This window comes from Lynx canadensis, chromosome A1 (genome assembly GCF_007474595.2).
Source record: "Lynx canadensis isolate LIC74 chromosome A1, mLynCan4.pri.v2, whole genome shotgun sequence".
Taxonomy (NCBI): Eukaryota; Metazoa; Chordata; class Mammalia; order Carnivora; family Felidae; genus Lynx; species Lynx canadensis.
This window is the reverse complement of record NC_044303.2, coordinates 163,939,480-163,960,584: the sequence shown is the minus strand read 5'-3', so window position 1 is coordinate 163,960,584 and position 21,105 is coordinate 163,939,480. Positions and strand designations below refer to the sequence as shown.

Below are 21,105 nucleotides of genomic sequence, written 5' to 3'. Positions count from 1 at the left end.
CGTGTAGCCAACAAATCTGGAGAACTTAGAACTGCTACGCTTTGAGTGAAGTCTGCAAACACCAGTGGAGTCCAACAAATCATGCTATTGCTACGCTTTGCTCCAGTCTTGGTGCTATTACTTTCTGTTGGGCCCTAGATACAGTTAATTGTCTCCTCCTCTAAGGGCCTGGGAAAGAAGGTTTGAGGGTTACATCTGACAGGTACTGCTGCCTTCTTCACAAGGGCCAGCAGCTTTTCCATCAGCTGGTCCTTGTTTGCATCCTCGAGAGGTATGTTAATTTGGAATTGAGCACCAGGCCCACTCTAACTATAAAGGGACCACCCCACAGTATATTAAAAGGTTCACATCAATGTATGCAATTTAAATGCACATGCATATAATTAACTAGACACATTAGCGGTGTGGGCTGCTAATTTGGAATGAGACACAAAAGACTGGAATATGTGTGGGGAAAAAAAACTTTAAAATTAAAATGACTACATAATGAAAACTGCTTCATGCTGTGTCTAGTATTTTCATGTAAACTTAATATAACTGTAAATATATTTTAATGAACAGAAGAAAGAGGCAATTACAAAGAGCAAAGGAGGGCAGCACAACAGTGAAATATCATCAGAATAGCTCTTTGCTTTCATATTAAAAGTGCTGCCTGAAGACAGGGGATGAATTATAACTTCATAATTTCAGGGGAAAATGTTTACTTTATTAGAGACACATACCTATTTGCCAACCTGCTGGCAATGAAAATAGAACAGTGAAGTGAAAACAGGGGGCTAATCCTAGCTAACAAACAGGAAAAAAAAAAAAAAAAAAAGAGGAAAGCTTGACATTTTGGTGCTAAAATATCCCATTAGCTTTTTCTTCTTTCACTAAAACAGCTTTGTATTTCCATAAAGGTTTTCCCAGAGTGTGAAGGAGTTCTTGATTTTCTTAAGCCTCAAAAAACATTACAGGTAGCATAACCAAAAATATATGTGAACGTTGGGGAATCTTAATTTAACTACTGTCTGTATCTTGGAGCTGTTGAAGAATAGATTTGCAACTGTAAAATGAGTGTGATAAATTCTATGACTCAAACATTCAAGAAAAATAATGCGAGGCTTTGACACTGATAGATTTTTGTTATTAGTATTGTAATTCAGGTGGGAGGATAAGGGGCCAAGCAGTTGGAAAACATCCGCTGTTTCCATGGCTGTGCCTGTGTGACTGTGAGGAGACAGGGTATGAGATGTTTCTGTGAAGCAACTGAAGAGTTTAGTCTGTGAAATATTCTGTGAGTGCCAATGCTTTAAAGAAGCAAGGATCGGGGCACCTGGGTGGCGCAGTCGGTTGAGCGTCCGACTTCAGCCAGGTCACGATCTCCCGGTCCGTGAGTTCGAGCCCCGCGTCAGGCTCTGGGCTGATGGCTCGGAGCCTGGAGCCTGTTTCCGATTCTGTGTCTCCCTCTCTCTCTGCCCCTCCCCCGTTCATGCTCTGTCTCTCTCTGTCCCAAAAAAAATAAATAAACGTTGAAAAAAAAATTAAAAAAAAAAAAAAAAAAGAAGCAAGGATCTTGCCAAATATTGGGGGATAAAAAGTCTATACCATCTTTATATGGAGAATAAGACTGGATTGTGGAAGCCAGAGTCACTGGAAGAGTTTTCCTTAATGCATACCTCTTGGTGTACATTATCGAACAGATCCTAGATATATAGATTAAAAAGATCCTACTTTAAATGTTAGATGAACACTTGCGCTTGGCTCAAAGAAGATAAATACCACCATCAATTACTGTCCTTCTTGTACGGTTATAAAGTCAATCGTAACAAACCTATAGACTAAGCGGGAATGTGGGCTGCAGGGTAGATTACTAAAATCCCCTTAAAATGATATAGGTATAATGCCATTCAGAGTTCTAATTACTCAGCAGTAATGCAGTGGGAGGCCTGCTTGAGGTGAGTCAACCAGTGCACATATCTCCAACGCCTTATAATGATGACTTTCCAATCTGACTCAGCATCTGCATGCAATTTATATTCATAGAATTATGGAATTACAGAGCATAGAGGAGTTCTAGAAATGATCCAGTGGTAGTCCCTTGCTGAAATGAAGAAACTTAGACCAGTCCACATGAAATAAGTAATTTACCCAGGGAATCCAGCTAGTTAGTTCACTACTCTTTCGCTGTACTATGTTGCCTTTTAAGTAGTAATTTTAGCAAAATAATACATCTAGCGATTACTTTACTCAAAATTGCCATTTTCACTTTCATTTACATTTTTCTTCGAATTCGGTCTTTGCCCAACTTGGAAGTCTTTTGGAAAAAAAAAATACATATTTTACTAGACTTAATTTCAAATCAGTATATTTAAGAATATTAATAAATACTTCTACAGGGCCTAAATAATGTTTGTTCTGATATTCCCTTGATACGAGAACAGTAAACCAGGCTTAGTTCATTGTATATAATCTTTCTCAATTAAAAGCATAACAACATTTAGTGACGTTTTGTTTTTTCCCTCATTCTCTTCTACCAAGGTAAAGTTACAGCAGGTTTTAAAAGCTTATATTCCTTCCTGCCATTTTCACTAATTCCAATTCAAACTAAATTTTTCCAATTTCACAAGAAATATTTTTAAAACGTAAAATCAAAGGATGTGATTTATTGTATAAGATTCAGAAAAAGCTGTCACAGAATAATCTTTAAAATTTTTTTTTAACGTTTACTTATTTTTGAGACAGAGAGGGACAGAGCATGAATGGGGGAGGGTCAGAGAGAGAGGGAGACACAGAATCGGAAGCAGGCTCCAGGCTCTGAGCTGTCAGCACAGAGCCCGATGCGGGACTCCAACTCACAGGACCGCGAGATCATGACCTGAGCCGAAGTCGGATGCTTAACCGACTGAGCCACCCAGTCGCCCCCAGAATAATCTTTTAATCCCAGAATTTTATTTACAAAAATTTATCGAAGAGCAAAAACTGGATTGCTGCTATCAAAGAGTGTTAACTGTGATTTGCTGGCTCCATTTTTATGTAAACCCAGTCATGTGAGCAGGATTCCTATGTGATATGCTCCTTTCATCAAATAACTTAAGCCTATTATCAAATGCTTTGATGGTACTTGGTCCCTGGAGATTTCCACTAATTGCCCTGTGCTTTTAACAGTTCCAAATACATATTACAGTCGTTTGTTATAAGAACGACTAGAATACAGTTGCTGTGTGCCTTGCATCAGCCTGATGAATATTAGGATGCACAGAGAAGGGTCTATCAGTCTACATGATTATGCACGGACAGGAACACAAAACAGATACTTTTTCAATGCAAAGAAAGACACACTAGTCATTCTGGACTGTGAAATACATAACAGTGATTCTGGCTATCGGTGCAAAATATGAGGCTTAAATGCATGGCTATTTTCAAAGCTCACCAATCTTCATGAACTCCAAAGAACAAAAGGGAAGGACAGATCTCAAGCCATAAATTAAGCTGTAAGCTTCTGGGGGTTAAAAATATATCTATGTATTCTATTCCACAGCATCTGCTATAGTTCTAGGATACAAGAGGCATTTAATAGATGTTTACTGATCATTCATCACATGATATTAAGACTCTATATAGTGATTAAAATAAATTCTAAAACTGCAACAGTTGATCGAATAAATGGGAGGCAGCGTGGTGAAATGCTGGATTTGGAACCAGACAACCTAGGGTTCTATCCTGGTCTGACACCAACCAGCTGTGTTACCTTAAACATGATACTGATTCTCTTCAGGCTCCTTGTTTGTAAAGTGGGGACAATAGTAACTGCTCTACAAAAACTTTAGGAGAAAATGAAATGGTGTATACAGATTACCTAGCACAGTGTCTAGGATAAAAGAGTGCTCAAAGAACAGAGCCATGGTGCTCCTTGGATTAAAGCAAGATCTTAAAAAAAAGTAAACATCAGAACATCCATTATCTAAATTGTCTGTCTTTTTTAAATAAGCTGTCTGTACCTTGATACACTATCTACGACAACAGACATACATTTATTAAGTCAGTGTCTAAGACTGATGGATGTGCTCCACAGCAGACTAAATAACTGATAATCAGACCATGATAACCACGTGATGCAAAAGAACAATGTTCTTTTCTGAAAAGTAAGCATTCTACCTATTTATTAATCAGTTGTAAAATACATATACAGATGCAATTTGTATTTATAAAACATACACATTTTCTACACCCCTTTTGACTATGAGCCCATTATCCCTTACCAGTAACTTCCGGTGGAAGAAGGCATATTGCATCCAAAAAGTAACATATGATGGACAGTATCCATGCTGGCACGAGGTTTAAAGTCAACTGTTAAAAGAAAATGACACATGAATGTGAATACAAGTTACACGTCTGTGCACAAATGTTCCAAGAGACCCCATCACTCAACCATTCCAATAGCTGTATAACAATGATATTATGTTGCTCCTGATTGTATAAACTATCTTATTCCTTAAGATGAGCATGATTTGACAATTTAATTTTGCAGGACAGTGGTCAACTATTATAGAACGAAAAGAGAAAAGCAATAATGTATAGGCTGCAGCTATACATACACCCACATACTTTTTAAAGGAAGACCCTTTTTAAAGTGCTGAGAACAGTATGCGGGTACAAAATGAAAGCTCCAGGCTACGTGTTCACAACAGATTCCCTTCCAGATTTCAGTAGAGTGCTGAGTACTATAAAATACTGCACAACACCGCAGTGAAACAGAAACCACAATGAGTGGTCACAACATGAGCGGAAGGATTCTTAACGCAAATTTATCACCATCTTAAACCAACAGTAGTCACTGGGATGTGATATGAAGAAACAGTTTACTAGAAAATAAAATAAAATTGGAAAATGTGTCTTTATGAAAGTACAGAAGAGAGAAAAATCACTGTCCTAGAGGAGCACTGTGTGCTTGTTAAAAGGATACTGAAACTTATTAAATGTCACTTCTTTATTTTTCTCCGAATAATAGTGGTTGAAAGACATTAAAGTAAACAAAAATGAGTTTGGAGATAAAACAAAGAAAAAATTGAAGATAAATTATACTATTGTGCATGGTCAATATTCAGCATGAGCTGCCTTTTCTGGTTTGGGTTTGGCTCAGCTACTTTTGTCTGCATTCAAACTGCTGCTCTACCAACACAGTTTACCAGTCACCTTTACATAGAAACATGCTAAACAATCTAAAATGATCTTGAATCGCGGGTGTATGCAAAACTGCATATTTTGTCTTTTCTTGTCTGATAAAATAAAACATCATTTATTGTTAAAATATGTGAGTACAGGTGTATTTACAAAATAAAATATGTTCTACATCAAAGTATAGTGTCATGACTTGGAAAGCGTGGTTGGTCAGAAAAGTTAACACCTACTATGAGCCATTTGACTCACAACTTTCAGGGGAAATAAAAAGTCTTTCACTTACTGCATTGAAAAGAAGAATTTGAAGTCCAAAAATCCCATCATGAGATATTAATACCACCATTTAAAAACCTAACAAATGGCTGGAAAATGGACTTGCCAGAACTTAAGGCTTTGTTTTCTACCACCAAAGAATACAATAAGCCTAGGAGGTTGAAGAAGATACTTTAGAAGGAAAGAATCAATTGGAAGTTACAACAGTTCATAAATCATAGAAAATCCTACTGTTAACAAGTCTACATTTGTTACCAAGAGAAAGAGAAGGAATAAGAGGGATTCTATCTCCATAGACTCACTCTCAAGTACAGGATATCCTTCCTTTCTTTCAGAATCCTCCCAGGGTATTATCCCTGGCAGAAGAGAATTTGAAAAAAGCTCTGAGGTGGGAGTAGCTGGCCTTTGTTTTTTATTCACTTAAAACTTATTTTGGTATGTGATGTAATTGTTATCTTATATTCATTTTTATGAAATGGCTTATCTCACTCTATGGACATCTAACTTTTTGATCTGACTGTATCCACCTTCTACTCTCTCTCTCTTTTTCAATATCCCTCTGTCAATACACAAGGGGTTTGACAAACAAGAAGATTACTCCTCTGTTTTTTCAGAACCTATGTAGATGATCATATGGTTCTCATCCCCCTTAACTTCTTTTACTATGGGTGGATTATATTAGATTTCCAAAGTTTGAATCATTCTAGGAATTTTGATAATAAACCAACATGGCCAAATGCATTTTATGAAGAATTAAGCTGTTGGGTGCAAAGCAACACGAATTTGAAGTGTCATCTAAAAATCCAGGTGGAAATACCCAGTAGAAGATTGGACTCTTGCTCAAGAAAGAAGTCAGAGAATTACATACTTGGGAACCACTCAAAAATTGAACCCTCAAGCCATGAGGGTGAACAAAAGGCTCAGGACAGAATTTTCGGGAAAGCTCTGAGCTGTCAGGATCTGTGTAGGAGACCCCAACAGTTTTTGTTTTTTGTTTTAAATATTAAATCACTGTGTGTACTGCTGGGAAACGAGGCAAATATTATGTTTGAAAAAAAGTGGGCCATCATTAAATTTATAAAATGAATTATTAAGCAAAAACATTTAGGGAAGGATGGAGAGGAGACCTGTTGAGACAAAAACAGATCATGAAGATATACCATCTCTTTGGCTTTTCATTAGGAAGGAAAGTCAAATGTTTTGCCTGAGCCTCTGCTTATGCAGAGGACTAATTGTCCTTTGTAAAGGGCAAAAATTATTCAAAGTATAACTTCTCTGTCCCTTTTCTGATTTTCTTCTCCTTCTGACATACTGCTTTAAGAACCACTTATTTGCTCCACATTGAAAGCTTACCAGATTAGTGTTTAATTTTAGTTTCTATAATTAGAAACAAATCAATATCTTTAAGAGGTAGTTAACAGAACATTCCTCAGAGTTCCCTCTCATAGAAACTTACTCTTGTGACTCATGCATTCTTCCAGAAACTCAAGATCTCATTTGAATGCTAAGTAAATTACTGGTATAGAGTTGTATATAACCATCTTTTTCACATCCTAAAGAAAGAGTATAATATCAAAGTATTTATATGATTATAGTTCAAAGTACAATTCATTGCAAGTTGAAATGAAAAGTACTGCCAGCAAAAGGAATGTCATATCAAAATGTAAATCTAAAACAAACAGTAGGTGCCATAAAATAAAGCAGGCCTTGGACAATTTCTTTGAAGGGCCTGCTGCCAATGGTGGGGGGTCAACTGGGAAAAGATTATGCTGACAGGTTCATTACGTGGGTTTGCTCCATTCCTACTTATTATTCCTAGCTTTGCAAAACAAGATCCCACCCCTAGTGAATAAGAATGAGGTCTGTTGGGCACAAGATACACATATGACCATGCTGGAGATTTCAACACTACACAAAAAGAATATGGGAAAATATTTTCAAATCACATTTTAAAAGAAGTTCTCCCTTCTTTCTCTCTCTCCCATCATACGCCAAAGAAGTCCAGGATCCAAGGGGAAGGGAGCCCGAGGATAATTATGACAACTAACAGGCAGAATAAACAAAAGCAGCCTTGGGATGGCCACAAACAGGCAGAAGCACAGCCTTGTGAGAATGCAAGGGAATATTCCATAAGATTAAAAAGTGCCACCGACTCTTCTAACTCAATAATAAGATGACAGTTACTTAAGTGGAAATGGAACTTCAGTCTCAATGGGTGTTAGTTCAGACTGCCTGATGTATAAGATCAGAGAGCAGTTTACAGGCAAGCAAGTGTGAGCAAGTCCTGGGAATCAAATATTTCTGAAGGACTAAGACTCCAGAAATAGTAACTCACGCACATTAATTAAAGGAAATGCAATGGTTCTGAAAGTGCACAGGGTGGAGGACTTCTCAAAGGTTAATGTCATCTGCAATGAAAGACTTGAAAGGATGCGTGTGGGCGACATACATAGCAGAGACAGTGAGGTCTATTTTCTGGCGTTCTAAGCAAAATTTGTTCTAACTGCATGAGGTTGTTTGAAATTTATGGCTTCTTTTAGCGCACATCAGACACAAATCAGGACCATAAAATTCTCTAAGAATGTGACCTAGGATGGAATTTCATTTAGCACTTGGCTTTCTCTCCGTTTTTCCTTTCCAAGTGGATATCCAGGTCTGCATATCAAATGTTGATGTATCTGCCAGACGTGGGACATGGAAAGATTTTGAAGAACCCACATAGCCAAGTATAGGAACTAGAGACTTAGGAGATATCCATGCACAATCAACCCTAAATTACCACTGAATATAAGAGGTACACCCCTCTCAGCTAAAGATATGCCATAGAGGAATACTATAGACCACCAATAATTAACCTATCAAATAAAAAAGAACTGACTTTTAAATGCAAGTTTGGATCTTCAGAATTCAGGCATTCTGGAATTATTGCCCATATATATCATTAGAGATCATTATTGTTCTCTTTGTTTCCTTTTTCCTCCCAGTGGAATCATATTATACATAGTAAATGGTTTCTTTCCTATGCTGTGGATATTTTTACGTGTTATTAAACAATTTTTGTCAATGATACTTTTTATCTAATAGTATGCATTAGAATTATGCTATGCAGTTCATTAAAAGTAGAGATGCTCAGAGTTAATCCTGGGTCAGTCCTACCCCTTCCCCCATCAATATCTCATTTTAATCTCAGAGGTCATTCCAGGCATGTGTACATTTGAAAAGTTTCACAGGTGATTCACAGGTGATTCTGACCCCAGTCGACATTTTTAGTGCCTGAATATATGTATTATATAAGCATGCTTAGAGTTTGGTTAACTCATCTTAGTTAACGTGGACTGTGTTACTCTCTTAAAGGCACAGAGCAAACAGTAAGAACAAAGTTTCTTTTAAAATAAATTTATAGGGGCGCCTGGGTGGCGCAGTCGGTTAAGCGTCCGACTTCAGCCAGGTCACGATCTCGCGGTCCGTGAGTTCGAGCCCCGCGTCGGGCTCTGGGCTGATGGCTCAGAGCCTGGAGCCTGTTTCCGATTCTGTGTCTCCCTCTCTCTCTGCCCCTCCCCTGTTCATGCTCTGTCTCTCTCTGTCCCGAAAATAAATAAACGTTGAAAAAAAAATTTTTTTAAATAAATTTATAAAGAAAATTTTTCTGGAAATAATTAGCTGATCCCTCAAAATCAGTGTGTTAAAAGAGATCACTGGAACTCTGCAGTACATCGTACAGCTTCAGCTATATCACCTGAAGTCATTTTAAGGCCGAGGTCTGAAGCAGGCACACAAATGGAGCCTCTGGTGATTACAGTCATGTCTGTGTAGTGTCAGTCTTCTACTACTGTTAGTGTTTCCAGTCATATTCAGTATGGAGACTAGAGACATGTAAGGTTTAAGACATAATAATGTCAACGAGCTGTTAAAATTTTTAAAAAATGACAGGCCCCAAATCTCAATATCCCTTCCATAAACATTTGTTTCCCAAAAAATAAAGATTATATATCAAAATCCATTGCAACTGAAGATAAGGCTGTAAACTATCATGAAAGTGTAGGATATGATCACCCTTAATGTTCATAATCTTGCAGCTGGGTCAGAAAGGTTCAGATAAATGTACAGCTCATAACAGTACAAACCATTTAGCAGCATGTTAAAAACCCACAGCAATCACATATTATCTTCCACCAGCTTCCTCCAAAACTGTAAAGCAATTCTATACCAAAATAAAGACCTTTTGCTTCAACGTTTTTAATCAGAATGTTTAATAGATAAATTGTTGTTAACCCTCACTAGCACGGACAATGATGTGCACTTCAGAAAGAATCCCTAATGTGGTTTATGAGGACGTTAAGCTGCTGCTGCCAAATTAAGCAAGAAATAAGACACCTGAGCAAGCCTTTAAATTGAACATGAATTTAAAATGAAATAATCCTTGCCTTTGAATAAAATAATTTAAGCACAAAAAAGATTTAGATTTCTGGATGATATACCTTTTAAAATGGAACTTTTTTGGTATATGTCAGAACCAACTGAATAATCAGTAAATAGACTTTATCAGCCAGGCTGTGCAAGCTAAAATAGTATAAACTTCATTAATCCCTATATTTGTAACGCCATCCCTCTAGTAGTCCCCTATTAACTTCCTATGGAACAAACTCCATAGCCCCTTCTGACCAGTCTCCTGGTCCGCGACGTTTCCAACATGACAGCTCCCTACACTCACCCTGCACTCCCCTTGGACAGTCCTCTGCACCTAATAACCACCCACGACCACTAGCATTTACTGAGGGCCACCCCCTGCCAGGCTCGCTTATTGCTCACAATGACCCTATGTCTGGTCTTTTCCCCTCAAACAGATGAGCCTTGAGGAGAGACAGGCTGAGTAGCTTGTGTACAACCCTGCAGCCAGCAGGTGGTGAGGCTCACATTGTGCCCAGTGTGCTCCTTCACTGATCATACTGTTGGCCACTGGAATATTCTCCTCCCCTCCTCAGATCCAAATAGACCATCTTCCCAGATGCAGATAAAATCCTGTCTCTCACATGATGTTTTCTCTGACTAGAATAGTTCACGTTCATCTTTTTAGAGTTGGCGCCTACAGTTGTCCCTACTGAAATAGCAGAAATGGCTACTTCAGAATGACTGTCAAAATGTCATGTACCCTTCACTAATGAAGGGCATTCACACATCGAATACGATTCAGACCTGGGCTTTCTGGATTGGCCATTTTCCTGGGAGTGTCGGCAGAGGCGGCAGGGGGGGGGGGGGGGGGGGTGGCATTTTGACATTAATGCAATAAAGCAGCACAGTCAACGTGTCAGTTAGTTTCTGGTGATCTCTAGATGTATGTAACAGAAGACATCCTAACTCTCAGCTTTACAAAATATGATGAGATGGTTCCTACTCCTCCATCTCCCTTTGTTTTATTACTTGAAAGAACCCTGGGCATTATCAGGGGTTGTCATGTTGGAAATGTGGTATTTGGGTGACCAAACAATAGAAGACATCCTAGAAATACTCTGAGACGAGGCAGGCAGCAACATCTTTTCTTTTTTGTTTATGACCAAGCAAATCAGGTTTTATCTGCGCATCAGAGACCTATAGGTGTAGCATATCTTATTTGCGCTAGCTCTCCAAGTAACTTTCACTATGATGCTAGAAAAGCTTCTGAGGGTGATTGCGGGAAGATACCCAATGGTCACGTGAAGACACAGACTACAGTTTTCATGTTGGAGAAAATCCTAGAAGAGGGAAAAGAAAAGTTATGCAGGCAACTAATCAGAAGCAGAAAGGTGACAGAGTGACTTCATGGGGATGGAGACTCACATGTATGTACACACACACACCTTCTATTTACTGCTGTCATGCCATAAAATGTGATTATCTGAGCACTGTATCCTACCCGACCTTGGTCTTTATAGTCTTGTAATGACCTTATGTAATGACCCATAAACATGATCAAAATTAGACTGCTCCTCTATTTTTTGAGGTAACTCAACATCACCTGAACATGTGCTTTAAGAAAGGTCACATTCAGAAATATTTAAGTCTCATGGTGCTATTCTGCAGAAGACATTGTTCTACATTCAAGAGAGAAGCCCAAGGAAAGGAAAAGCAATGAATCATTAGATTAATTTCATCTACTTCTAAATTCAATGGCTTCTACCTCATTTGTATAGTGCAATTTGATAGATAGGGACCCGCCATCATTCACAAAGGAAAAGACACATTTATTTACTGGCCATCCATGTGAGGGAAAGCAAGTGGATGAAGATGACAGTCAAATTTCTTGGCTGAGTGGGCTGCTGTCAGAGTCAATTCCTCAGAGTGTCTGTAAAACACCTTTTAGACAGCATCACAGTTCAGTGGTCAAATGCAGATTTTATCATACCTTCACCCATTCCAATCTGTGATTTCTTATTAAAACAATAAACAAAAGCAGTGCTCTAGGGAAAGCTATGATTCTGTTCAAAGTATAAAAATTATATTTATCTTCATTAGAGTATTTCCCCAAACAACTACTTTAATTCACATTTACTAATTCAATGGAGACATATAAATACATCAAAGATGTTGTGCATGCTTATACATAAAAATGCTGGGCATATGCACATATAAATTCTATGACAATTCTGATGGTATCTTCTCAGAATTAAGAAACATGTTTGTCTAAAATGAGTTACATAACTAGTCACACAAGCAGAAAGCCAAAATTATGAATTATTCAAATGCAATTCTGGCTTTTAACACCATGAAGAGAGTTTGTTTTAGTCCTAATAAGCAATCTCAATTGTACTCTGCCTTTTGTGATCTTCTTTAGAAATTTGAAAAACCAAAGGAGAAAGTTCTTTTCAGATGTTATAATATTTATATTCTTGTCTTTAGAATTCTGCCAGGCTATAATTTCTTTGAATTGGTGTCATACCTCACATCCCCATTGCCTTGCCCAATAACTAGCACACAACAGAATTTTTAAAGTCTGCTGAATGTATGAACAAGTGGCTTTTCTTAAAAAAAGAATTATTCCCTTATATTCAAATAAGAGTAAAATTTAAGGCAAAAAGATAAAGTGTCTACTAGATGATACATTGTCTTAAAAATAGCCAAGCACAACACTTTTTTTAGTATTCAATCATGTATTGAGCAAGCAATATTGAGTCCCCACCATATCCAGTAGCACATATCCTGCTGGCCTTCAAAAATTGAAAAGGCACATTGGGGCGCCTGGGTGGCGCAGTCGGTTAAGCGTCCGACTTCAGCCAGGTCACGATCTCGCGGTCTGTGAGTTCGAGCCCCGCGTCGGGCTCTGGGCTGATGGCTCAGAGCCTGGAGCCTGTTTCCAATTCTGTGTCTCCCTCTCTCTCTGCCCCTCCCCCGTTCATGCTCTGTCTCTCTCTGTCCCAAAATAAATAAACGTTGAAAAAAAAAAAAATTTAAAAAAAAAAATTGAAAAGGCACAGATAATGAAAGCAGAAAATATAAAATTGATAAATGTCTTAAGAAAAAAATAAAGTAGTAAATGCTTTACAAGTCTTCATTTTCAACCATATCTAATCTTATGATAAGGCATCCTGAGACCTAGAATTTGGGAGAACCCACATATTTCAATCATGGCAAAACCTTGTTTACCACTAGCAGAACTTTCACTCTGGGAATAGGGAAAAGCTATGCATGATCACCCTCCCAACATACAACCTATATATCCACTTTTCCTACTGCAAATCTTTCACCTTTGTGTATCCTGGGTTTCGCTTTGTGGGATGGTTTGAGGTTTATTTTTGTTTTGGACAAAACCGACCAGAGTGTTCCTAGTAGAGACTGAAAGGTAAGGAAATGAAAGAATTGTATTTGATGTAAGACAGAGATGTGCGATTGCTGTATTTCAGCTCTATCTATCCATTTGATAACTTCTTTCATTTCTTCCCCGATTCACTATCCTCACATCCAAATCTCTTATGACAGGGGAACACACAGCTAGTAAAAATCTTGCTCACGTTCCTTGACCTCTCTGACCCTCCATTTCCTCTCTATAAAATGGCTTACTGTTTCCGATTCTGTGTCTCCCTCTCTCTCTGTCCCTCCCCCGTTCATGCTCTGTCTCTCTCTGTCCCAAAAATAAATAAACGTTGAAAAAAAAATTTAAAAAAAAAAAATTAAAATGGGGCGCCTGGGTGGCGCAGTTGGTTAAGCGTCCGACTTCAGCCAGGTCACAATCTCGCGGTCCGTGAGTTCGAGCCCCGCGTCAGGCTCTGGGCTGATGGCTCAGAGCCTGGAGCCTGTTTCCGATTCTGTGCCTCCCTCTCTCTCTGCCCCTCCCCCGTTCATGCTCTGTCTCTCTCTGTCTTAAAAATAAATAAACGTTGAAAAAAAATTAAAAAAAAAATAAAATAAAATGGCTTAAATATGCTTAGCTGTAAGTATATTAGTGTCTCGTAGGCCCCTGGTAAATGATGGGTGGTAATGAGCTGATTCTATGAACAAGGATCCTATACAAACTATTGCCCTCCTGTTTGATTAAATCAAAGACAGAGATGTTCCTTTGTTTCTCTAATTATAAAGTGGGGCTACCTTCAGGTTTGCCCTAAGAATTAATGAGACAATACATGCAACCTTCCCCTTACTTATTCCCTTATATGAATGATTGTTTGGTTTTCAACTTTCCAGTTCTAATTTGCTTACACCTAAACATCTGTGGTTGCTGGATTATGCAAATAGTAGTAACCACAAATCGCCTGGAGCTAGTACATTAAAGGACTCACACTGAAGATGAAACAACCCTGTTTTGAACAAGTGACAAAATCTTTAGTATTCATGCAATCCTCCCAGCCACAAAGAAAAAAATATATTGAAAATAATTATTAATCTTACAAGATCCTTTAAGGACCTTCAAACTGGGAACAGTTTAATCTTAGAAGGGAGGTGCCTAAGAAAATGCAAAACCATTTGGTACCCTAGTTCTAATATAGTCCTTTATGAGTTTCCCATGAATATTTTCCTTGACTGAATATATTCACTTGTACTTCTCGATTTTAATTTATGTGAAAGTAAACACATTTCTATTAGGAGAGCAATAACGCATTCCAGGATATATATTTATAGTCCTTAGAGTCACCAGCTCTGAAATCATATACTACCACCAACCTCCAGAAACAAGTCAATAACCTCTTAATGTGAGACCTGTAATGTTGCTGTGAAACATGACTTTCATATGCATACAGGCATGGAGATGGCCTTCTCTTCTATGCAAATGTGAAACAAGAGGAATCAAGCTTTCTTGGAGCTTGGAAAGAAAATATAAAATCATAAAGAAGAAAAGATCATGTAAAAATGCCTTTTAGTGAGTAAATATTATTTTCTCCTAGGCTGCCAAAAATGTGGGTATGACATTGAAAAAACCTTTACTGTTGATATTTTAATGATGAATTTGTAACCTAAATCACATTTACTATTACACAAGGCACTACAATTATTTTCTCTGTCTTGAAAGTTAAAGTTGAGGATCTGGGAGCTTTGTCGTTTCTACCTTTTTTCTTGGTAATATTCGATTATTATACAAAGTGAGGACACACAGGCAATGCTCAACTTCCTAAGGCCTTTCATTCTTAAGAATTAACTGTGGGAACAAATTTGTAGAGTGCTATTCTAAGTTGTATTTTCTGCTGGAATTGCCACCAAAGTGTGTGGAAAAAAATGCACATTGCTCTGGCTTTTCAGGTCTGTAATGTATATTCCTGTGGGAACATCTCCTGAAAATTTATCCTCAGATGGCCCCGAGGCAACAGTACACATTTTATAATTCACATAATGGCCGTTTCAGACAGCCTACTTGAAGATTAGTTTCATGGGACCAAAGCACAACTCTCATTACCATTACTTTCTCTCCAAAATTAACATCTCAAACCAGAAAAGTGAAGCAGTGGGAGACAGAAACAAATCCATGAATAATTTGTCAATCACACCTCCTCCCAAACAGTTAAAAGTCTGTCATGAGGATATTTCAATGAAAACAACCTAGATGGAAACAGATCGTATTTTGTCACTTTTCTTATCTGACTTAAAAGCTCAGCTGGGGAAGGACCTGCCATTTATGAGTCCTCTTATTCTACAATAGAAATAACAGGACCAATGTTCCTGCCTTTCCCTATCTCTACCTCCTTCGCTTCTTTCCTTCTCTCAATTTCTCCTTCCTTCCTTTCTATCCATCTACTATTTGACAGGTAAAATCTTAAATTCCCCAATGTTGATTCTAAGTACAGTCGATTTATAGCATGAACCAGCAGGTAAATAAACAGTCTGTTGAGTGGAGCGGAATTAAGCATCCAGCCACAGACAGAAAGCCAATACTATACAAATGGGACCACACGGTATTGGCGACCATTGACATCTGCATGCAACTCCTTAACTACTATTACTCATGAATCTCTCCAGATACAGTTTGCAACCTTGTCTCTGAGTGGCTCTCTCTAGTTTGTTTCTGCATTAGGCATGATAAGTGCATTTTAGAAACTGACAGTAAAAGATTAATATGCTCATAACCATCAAAGAGAACCTTTCACTGATTTCAAATAGCTGCCCTCCCTTCGACCGCCCACCCTGGCACACCATCCAATTAATACTTACTCACGAAGGCTTCCTCATCCACCGGCAAGCGCATTGACATGCAGAAGTACGTATCAGACTGGTAGAGAAAGAAAGATACAAAATCTGAATTAATCTGCAGCTAGTAAAGAAGGAAAAATAACAAGTAAAAGCATGGGCTCTATGACTGAAAAAGAACTATTGGCCCAATGAGGTGAAGCTGCCTGCTGAATGGGTGTGACCAAGTTAATAGAAGGGCCAAGTCTAGAACTTAGGTACTCCAAACATTTTTCTAAGACTCTTTCCTAATTGACCTCAAATCCTATTTATAACACCAATTATTATGACTGATATTTCTAGTTCTGTCACAGTTAAAAGGCAACATTTTAGATACTTCTATAAAAAGAGTGAAATACTTTATGCACTTGACTTTAAAATGGTAGGTTAGTTGGTGTTGACCATCTTCACTATATGCATAATTATTCAATTTCTTGAATCACTTTACAACTGCCCCAAATATTAATTAGAGAAGTACAATGAAAAAAAGTTGGTCTTAAAAGGTAATATTATATTTGGTTCTCCCTTACTTTAATATTTTTATGTAGTACATTGAAGAAATCAACATTAACTCAAGTTATTCTTTCTTTTCCAGCAATCAGTCTCTTACCTAAATGGCCATTTTTCCACTATCAAATGTATTAACACCAAGAATTTTTAGTGATGAAAACTGTAATTTAAGGAGAATGGGATTCTCTTTTCATCTATGCATTCCACTTCATTAGTGGAAGACCTATGCACCATAGTTGGTAATATACCCAACACAAATACTGCATTTAGTAATTCATACTTCATGGATTATTACTATAGAGTGCTGGGATCAAGAGATTCCATAAACATGGATAGAGATCATTTGGGTATCTCTGAACCTACTAGTTAGCGTTGAAAAACTGTGAAATCTGTACCTCTTCTTAAAATTCTGTATTGGGTGGGAAACAAAGAAGTTCAAATATACAGCAAATCAACATCTCAACTTTTGAAAAATTTGATAAATATGGTTCAGTCTTTATTACTATTTTAAAAAACTTTTAATGTCTATTTTTGACAGAGAGAAAGAGCACAAGTCGGGGAGGGGCAGAGAGAGAGAGGGAGACACAGAATCCAAAGCAGGCTCCAGGATCTGAGCTGTCAGCACAAAGCCTGACACAGGGCTCGAACTCACCAGCTGTGAGATCATGACCTCAGCCAAAGTCGTCAGATGTCCAACCGACTGAGCCACCCAGGCACCCCCATTACTACTCCTATAAATGCCATTTTTTTTCTCAATTAAGCAAACTCTTCTGTTTAAAAAAATTTTTTTTAATATTTATTCATTTTTTGAGAGAGAGAGAGATAGAGTGAGAGCAGAGGAGGAGCAGAGACAGAGGGAAACACAGAATCCAAAGCAGGCTCTAGGCTCCAAGCTGTCAGCACAGAGCCTGACACGGGACTCGAACCCACGAACTGTGAGATCAAGACCTGAGCCGAAGTCAGCCGCTTAACCAACTGACCCACCCAGGCACCCCGAACTCTTTTGTTTCTTTAAAGATTTACAATTATTTAGATTCACCTTTACTTTCCTAAGAAGGAAATATGCTGGGAAATATTGAAGGTTGAACAGTAAGGAGGTTAAGTGACATAAATGATGGACATGTGGCCTGCATATCTAAAACTTGAGAAATACAATGGCAAAATGATGCTTAAAGATCTTAAAATCACACACAATACTGCTCATAAATATTTTTCCAATCTCTGAATTATTACCATTACAAAACGTACCTACTCCAATCTAACATAAAACACAGGAAGTTTAAGATTCTTTGCTATTTGGTCGTCCTGATCTAGAAGCAATTCAGGATTTGGTCGTCCTGATCTAGAAATAATTCAGGACTAGAAGATATTTAGTGGCTACTACAGAGCTGCGGCAACTATTACTATTTCTAAGCCAACAGTTATAGAATGCTTTTTATGTGCCAGGCATAGCTCTTCATGTTTTACTTGTATTATATCATTTAATAACTAAAACACTCAAATATGGTAGATAGATACTATTATGAACTCCATTTAAAGACAGTGAGAATAATCACTAACATTTATTCACAGCACTGCTCTAAGCACTTTACATGTATTAACTTCTTTAATCCTCAAAACACATCTCTATGATATGATACTATTATTCTCCATTTTACAGATGAGGAAACTGAGGCAAACTGAGGTTAAGTAACTTTACTGTTTGCTCTAGCCAAAACCTGACAGTAGGCTGATAGGCTCTTGAGTAGTACCCCCCCTTTGCTTTAGAAAGTTGGCAATTATAAATCTTTGCTCTGCCTCTTTGAGATATAAATCTTCTATAACCCAGACCTGTCTTCTGACATTCAATGAGACAATTCTGCTCTGGTTGTCAGCCAGTGGATGCCTTGCTCTAAGTTATATCACTGCTTCCTGTCATGAAGATAGGAGAAGCTTGTTTTTCTTCTGGATAGGTGCCAATGAACAAACCCAGAAGCACTAGTCACATGGACCAACCTCCCTAACACCCCTCAGGGCTTTTCCCTTAGTACCCTCCAAGGTTTCAAAGGTCTTCTGTTCTTTGTTTTGGCAAAATTGAGTTCAGTCCACACTGGACCTCCTTCACTATTACAATGGTTAATTTTGAGGAAAATCTGTCCTTACCACTTCAACTAGTGTCCACCTGATTTACCTTTGACCCTAACAAGTGCAGGAGCTGGCATCTGAACACAGGCAGTCCGACTAATGCATTACAGATCATTCAAAGCAATATGAACAATTAATGACTTACAAGCAAACATAAAAACAAAAGTCAATTTAGAGTAGCTAAGCATATATTTGTAATAATAAAGGATCAAAGGTTGCAATTAAATGTAAACCAAACAAAACTTCTTTTATATTTGGATTTAACAGTTTTCTGTTTTATTTTACCTTTCATTTTATTATAAACCATCGCAAGTTGTTTTTGGAATAGTAAGTTATAGGAATAAATACATATATCAAGTGTAAAAAGTTGGTTCTTTTGATTAAAAATAAACGAAGCACAATAATGGTTCCATAGACGGAACAAAGGAAATTACTATCATACTCAGAATTGATTGGATCCATGTTGTAATTCTTATTCTCATCAGCAGCTGCACAATTTAAAAGGACAGAATAACTTGGGAATGTCTTCCTCTTACCAATTTTTATTTCTTGGCTTATACCTTCTCCGATAGTGAGAATGTATTCAAATTTCAATGGTTTCTTTCCTTTTCTGTGGAAACCAGTTTAAAAAAAAATGAGGACAAGATGAGGGAGAGCCTCTGCACAATTTGGCAAAATTGTTTTGGGAGAGCAAAGTCTGTTTTATACTTTGATCAATGGTGTACCATGCCCCATCATACTCTGATTTAGTATTTTACTTATATCCCATTTTTCAAGATAAAAATAATTCTGTTAGAAGAAAAGAAGGTAAAACTTTTTTTTTCTAAAAATGAGCACATGAAAAAATAGTATGTATCAAATCAATAATTAGCCTTCAGCTAAAAGCTCTGAAGACCACAGTTCGATGGAACAGAGAATAACAAAAAGTAACTTATTCTTTTCTCTGCAAGTGTAAAAGGTGTCAGTGATTTGTTCTGTAACATTCTGGTAACATAGTTTGGCTCCTAGAATTTAGTTTGAGAGCTCAAGATCTATGTAAGGGTATGATCATATGGGATCATATGATCTAACGATCATTTACAGGGTCTAATCGGAGAAGCCATATCTTAAAGATGACTCAGGGCCAAGTTCTGTCCCCTTAGGCTGGATGAGTCTGAGTAAGCACTCTTTTTGTGCTACTTTGTTTTCTTCTCACAATTATGCTGTGAGTAGGTCTAACAGGCACTGCATCATTTTTACAGAAATGGAAACTGATTCACAGAAAGGTTATTGATCTACCTAAGGCTACTCAGGTAGTTAGTGTCAGAATAAGGATTAAAAGTCCTCAAGTTTATGCCTTTAAGACGATTAGAGATAACTATCTATCTTTCCTGCTACTTTCTTGTCATTAATCTAGTTTCTTGCCATTTTAATCTAGTTAAATTGTGATTCTGGAGAGTCTTTGAATCTTCATACCTCTTTTTCTCGAACTATGAGACTAAATCCTGTATTTAAAATTAAATGTAAGACTCTTCATAAGTAAATGAGTAGCTTTTTTTTTTTTTTTTTTTTTTGGCAAGACAGGTAATTTGCTGAATAATGGATTGGACAGCGGCCTTTGCCAAACTATTATGAACTCATTATAGCACAGGGAAAGAAAAATTATTTTGGTGATTACAAAATACTGTTTCCTCAATACAGGTTAATATCTATAGCAGGTCACCAAGAAGGGATAGTTACTTAAATTTAAATTCCATGCTGTAAGCAACAGTCAATGTAAAAATTTAAGGCTATAATAACATGTAATTACATAGTTAATTGCTACCAACCTTGTGATAGAGAAACTTTTTTAAAAAATCAAAGCCTCTGAAGACAACAGTATTAAGAAAACTGGGACAACACATTTCTCAAAGTAATAAAATCATTATATCACTGATATGAACAAGTAACCAGTTATGTTTTTCTTTTTTGCAGGATGACCATCAAGAACACGATTTAATAATATGTTCATCAGATCAATGTAATCTCATACTCTCTGCCAACCAACAATACAAAAAAAAAATTCAAATGACTTAAACATTCAATCAGCACTTGGTGTATGATACCTTGTAAAAGGGAAAACATTTACTGAGCCTTCTACTTTATTCTAGGAGCTTTCCATCAGTTATTTGCCATGATAACACTGCCAATAACACTGCCAGGTGGTGTTTAAGCAGACACTGTTTTAAAGGTGGAAAACTGAAGCTCAAACAGGTAAGTAACATGTTTGTGATAAAACAAAATTCTTGAAACTGATGAAATGGAATTTGAACCCAGCTCATTAAAGCACTTCTCTTTCCAATATAGGAAGACAGCTATTAAAAGGTTGTTTTCCAAACCTCTCTAATATTTGAAAAGAAAATTCCAATTCTTAGACACAACTTCAGTTGTTTCTTT

The 21,105-nt window shown here is 37.3% G+C and overlaps 1 protein-coding gene across 1 annotated transcript in view; it reads right to left on the bottom strand.

Annotated features, from left to right (window-relative positions):
* The window catches only part of PAM (peptidylglycine alpha-amidating monooxygenase), a 232,832-nt gene that overhangs the window by 101,630 nt on the left and 110,097 nt on the right, over positions 1-21,105 (bottom strand). Inside the window, 2 exon segments of the mRNA XM_030325845.1 lie at positions 4,242-4,329; positions 16,042-16,099. Of these exon segments, the coding sequence (XP_030181705.1) occupies positions 4,242-4,329; positions 16,042-16,099 (146 nt within the window).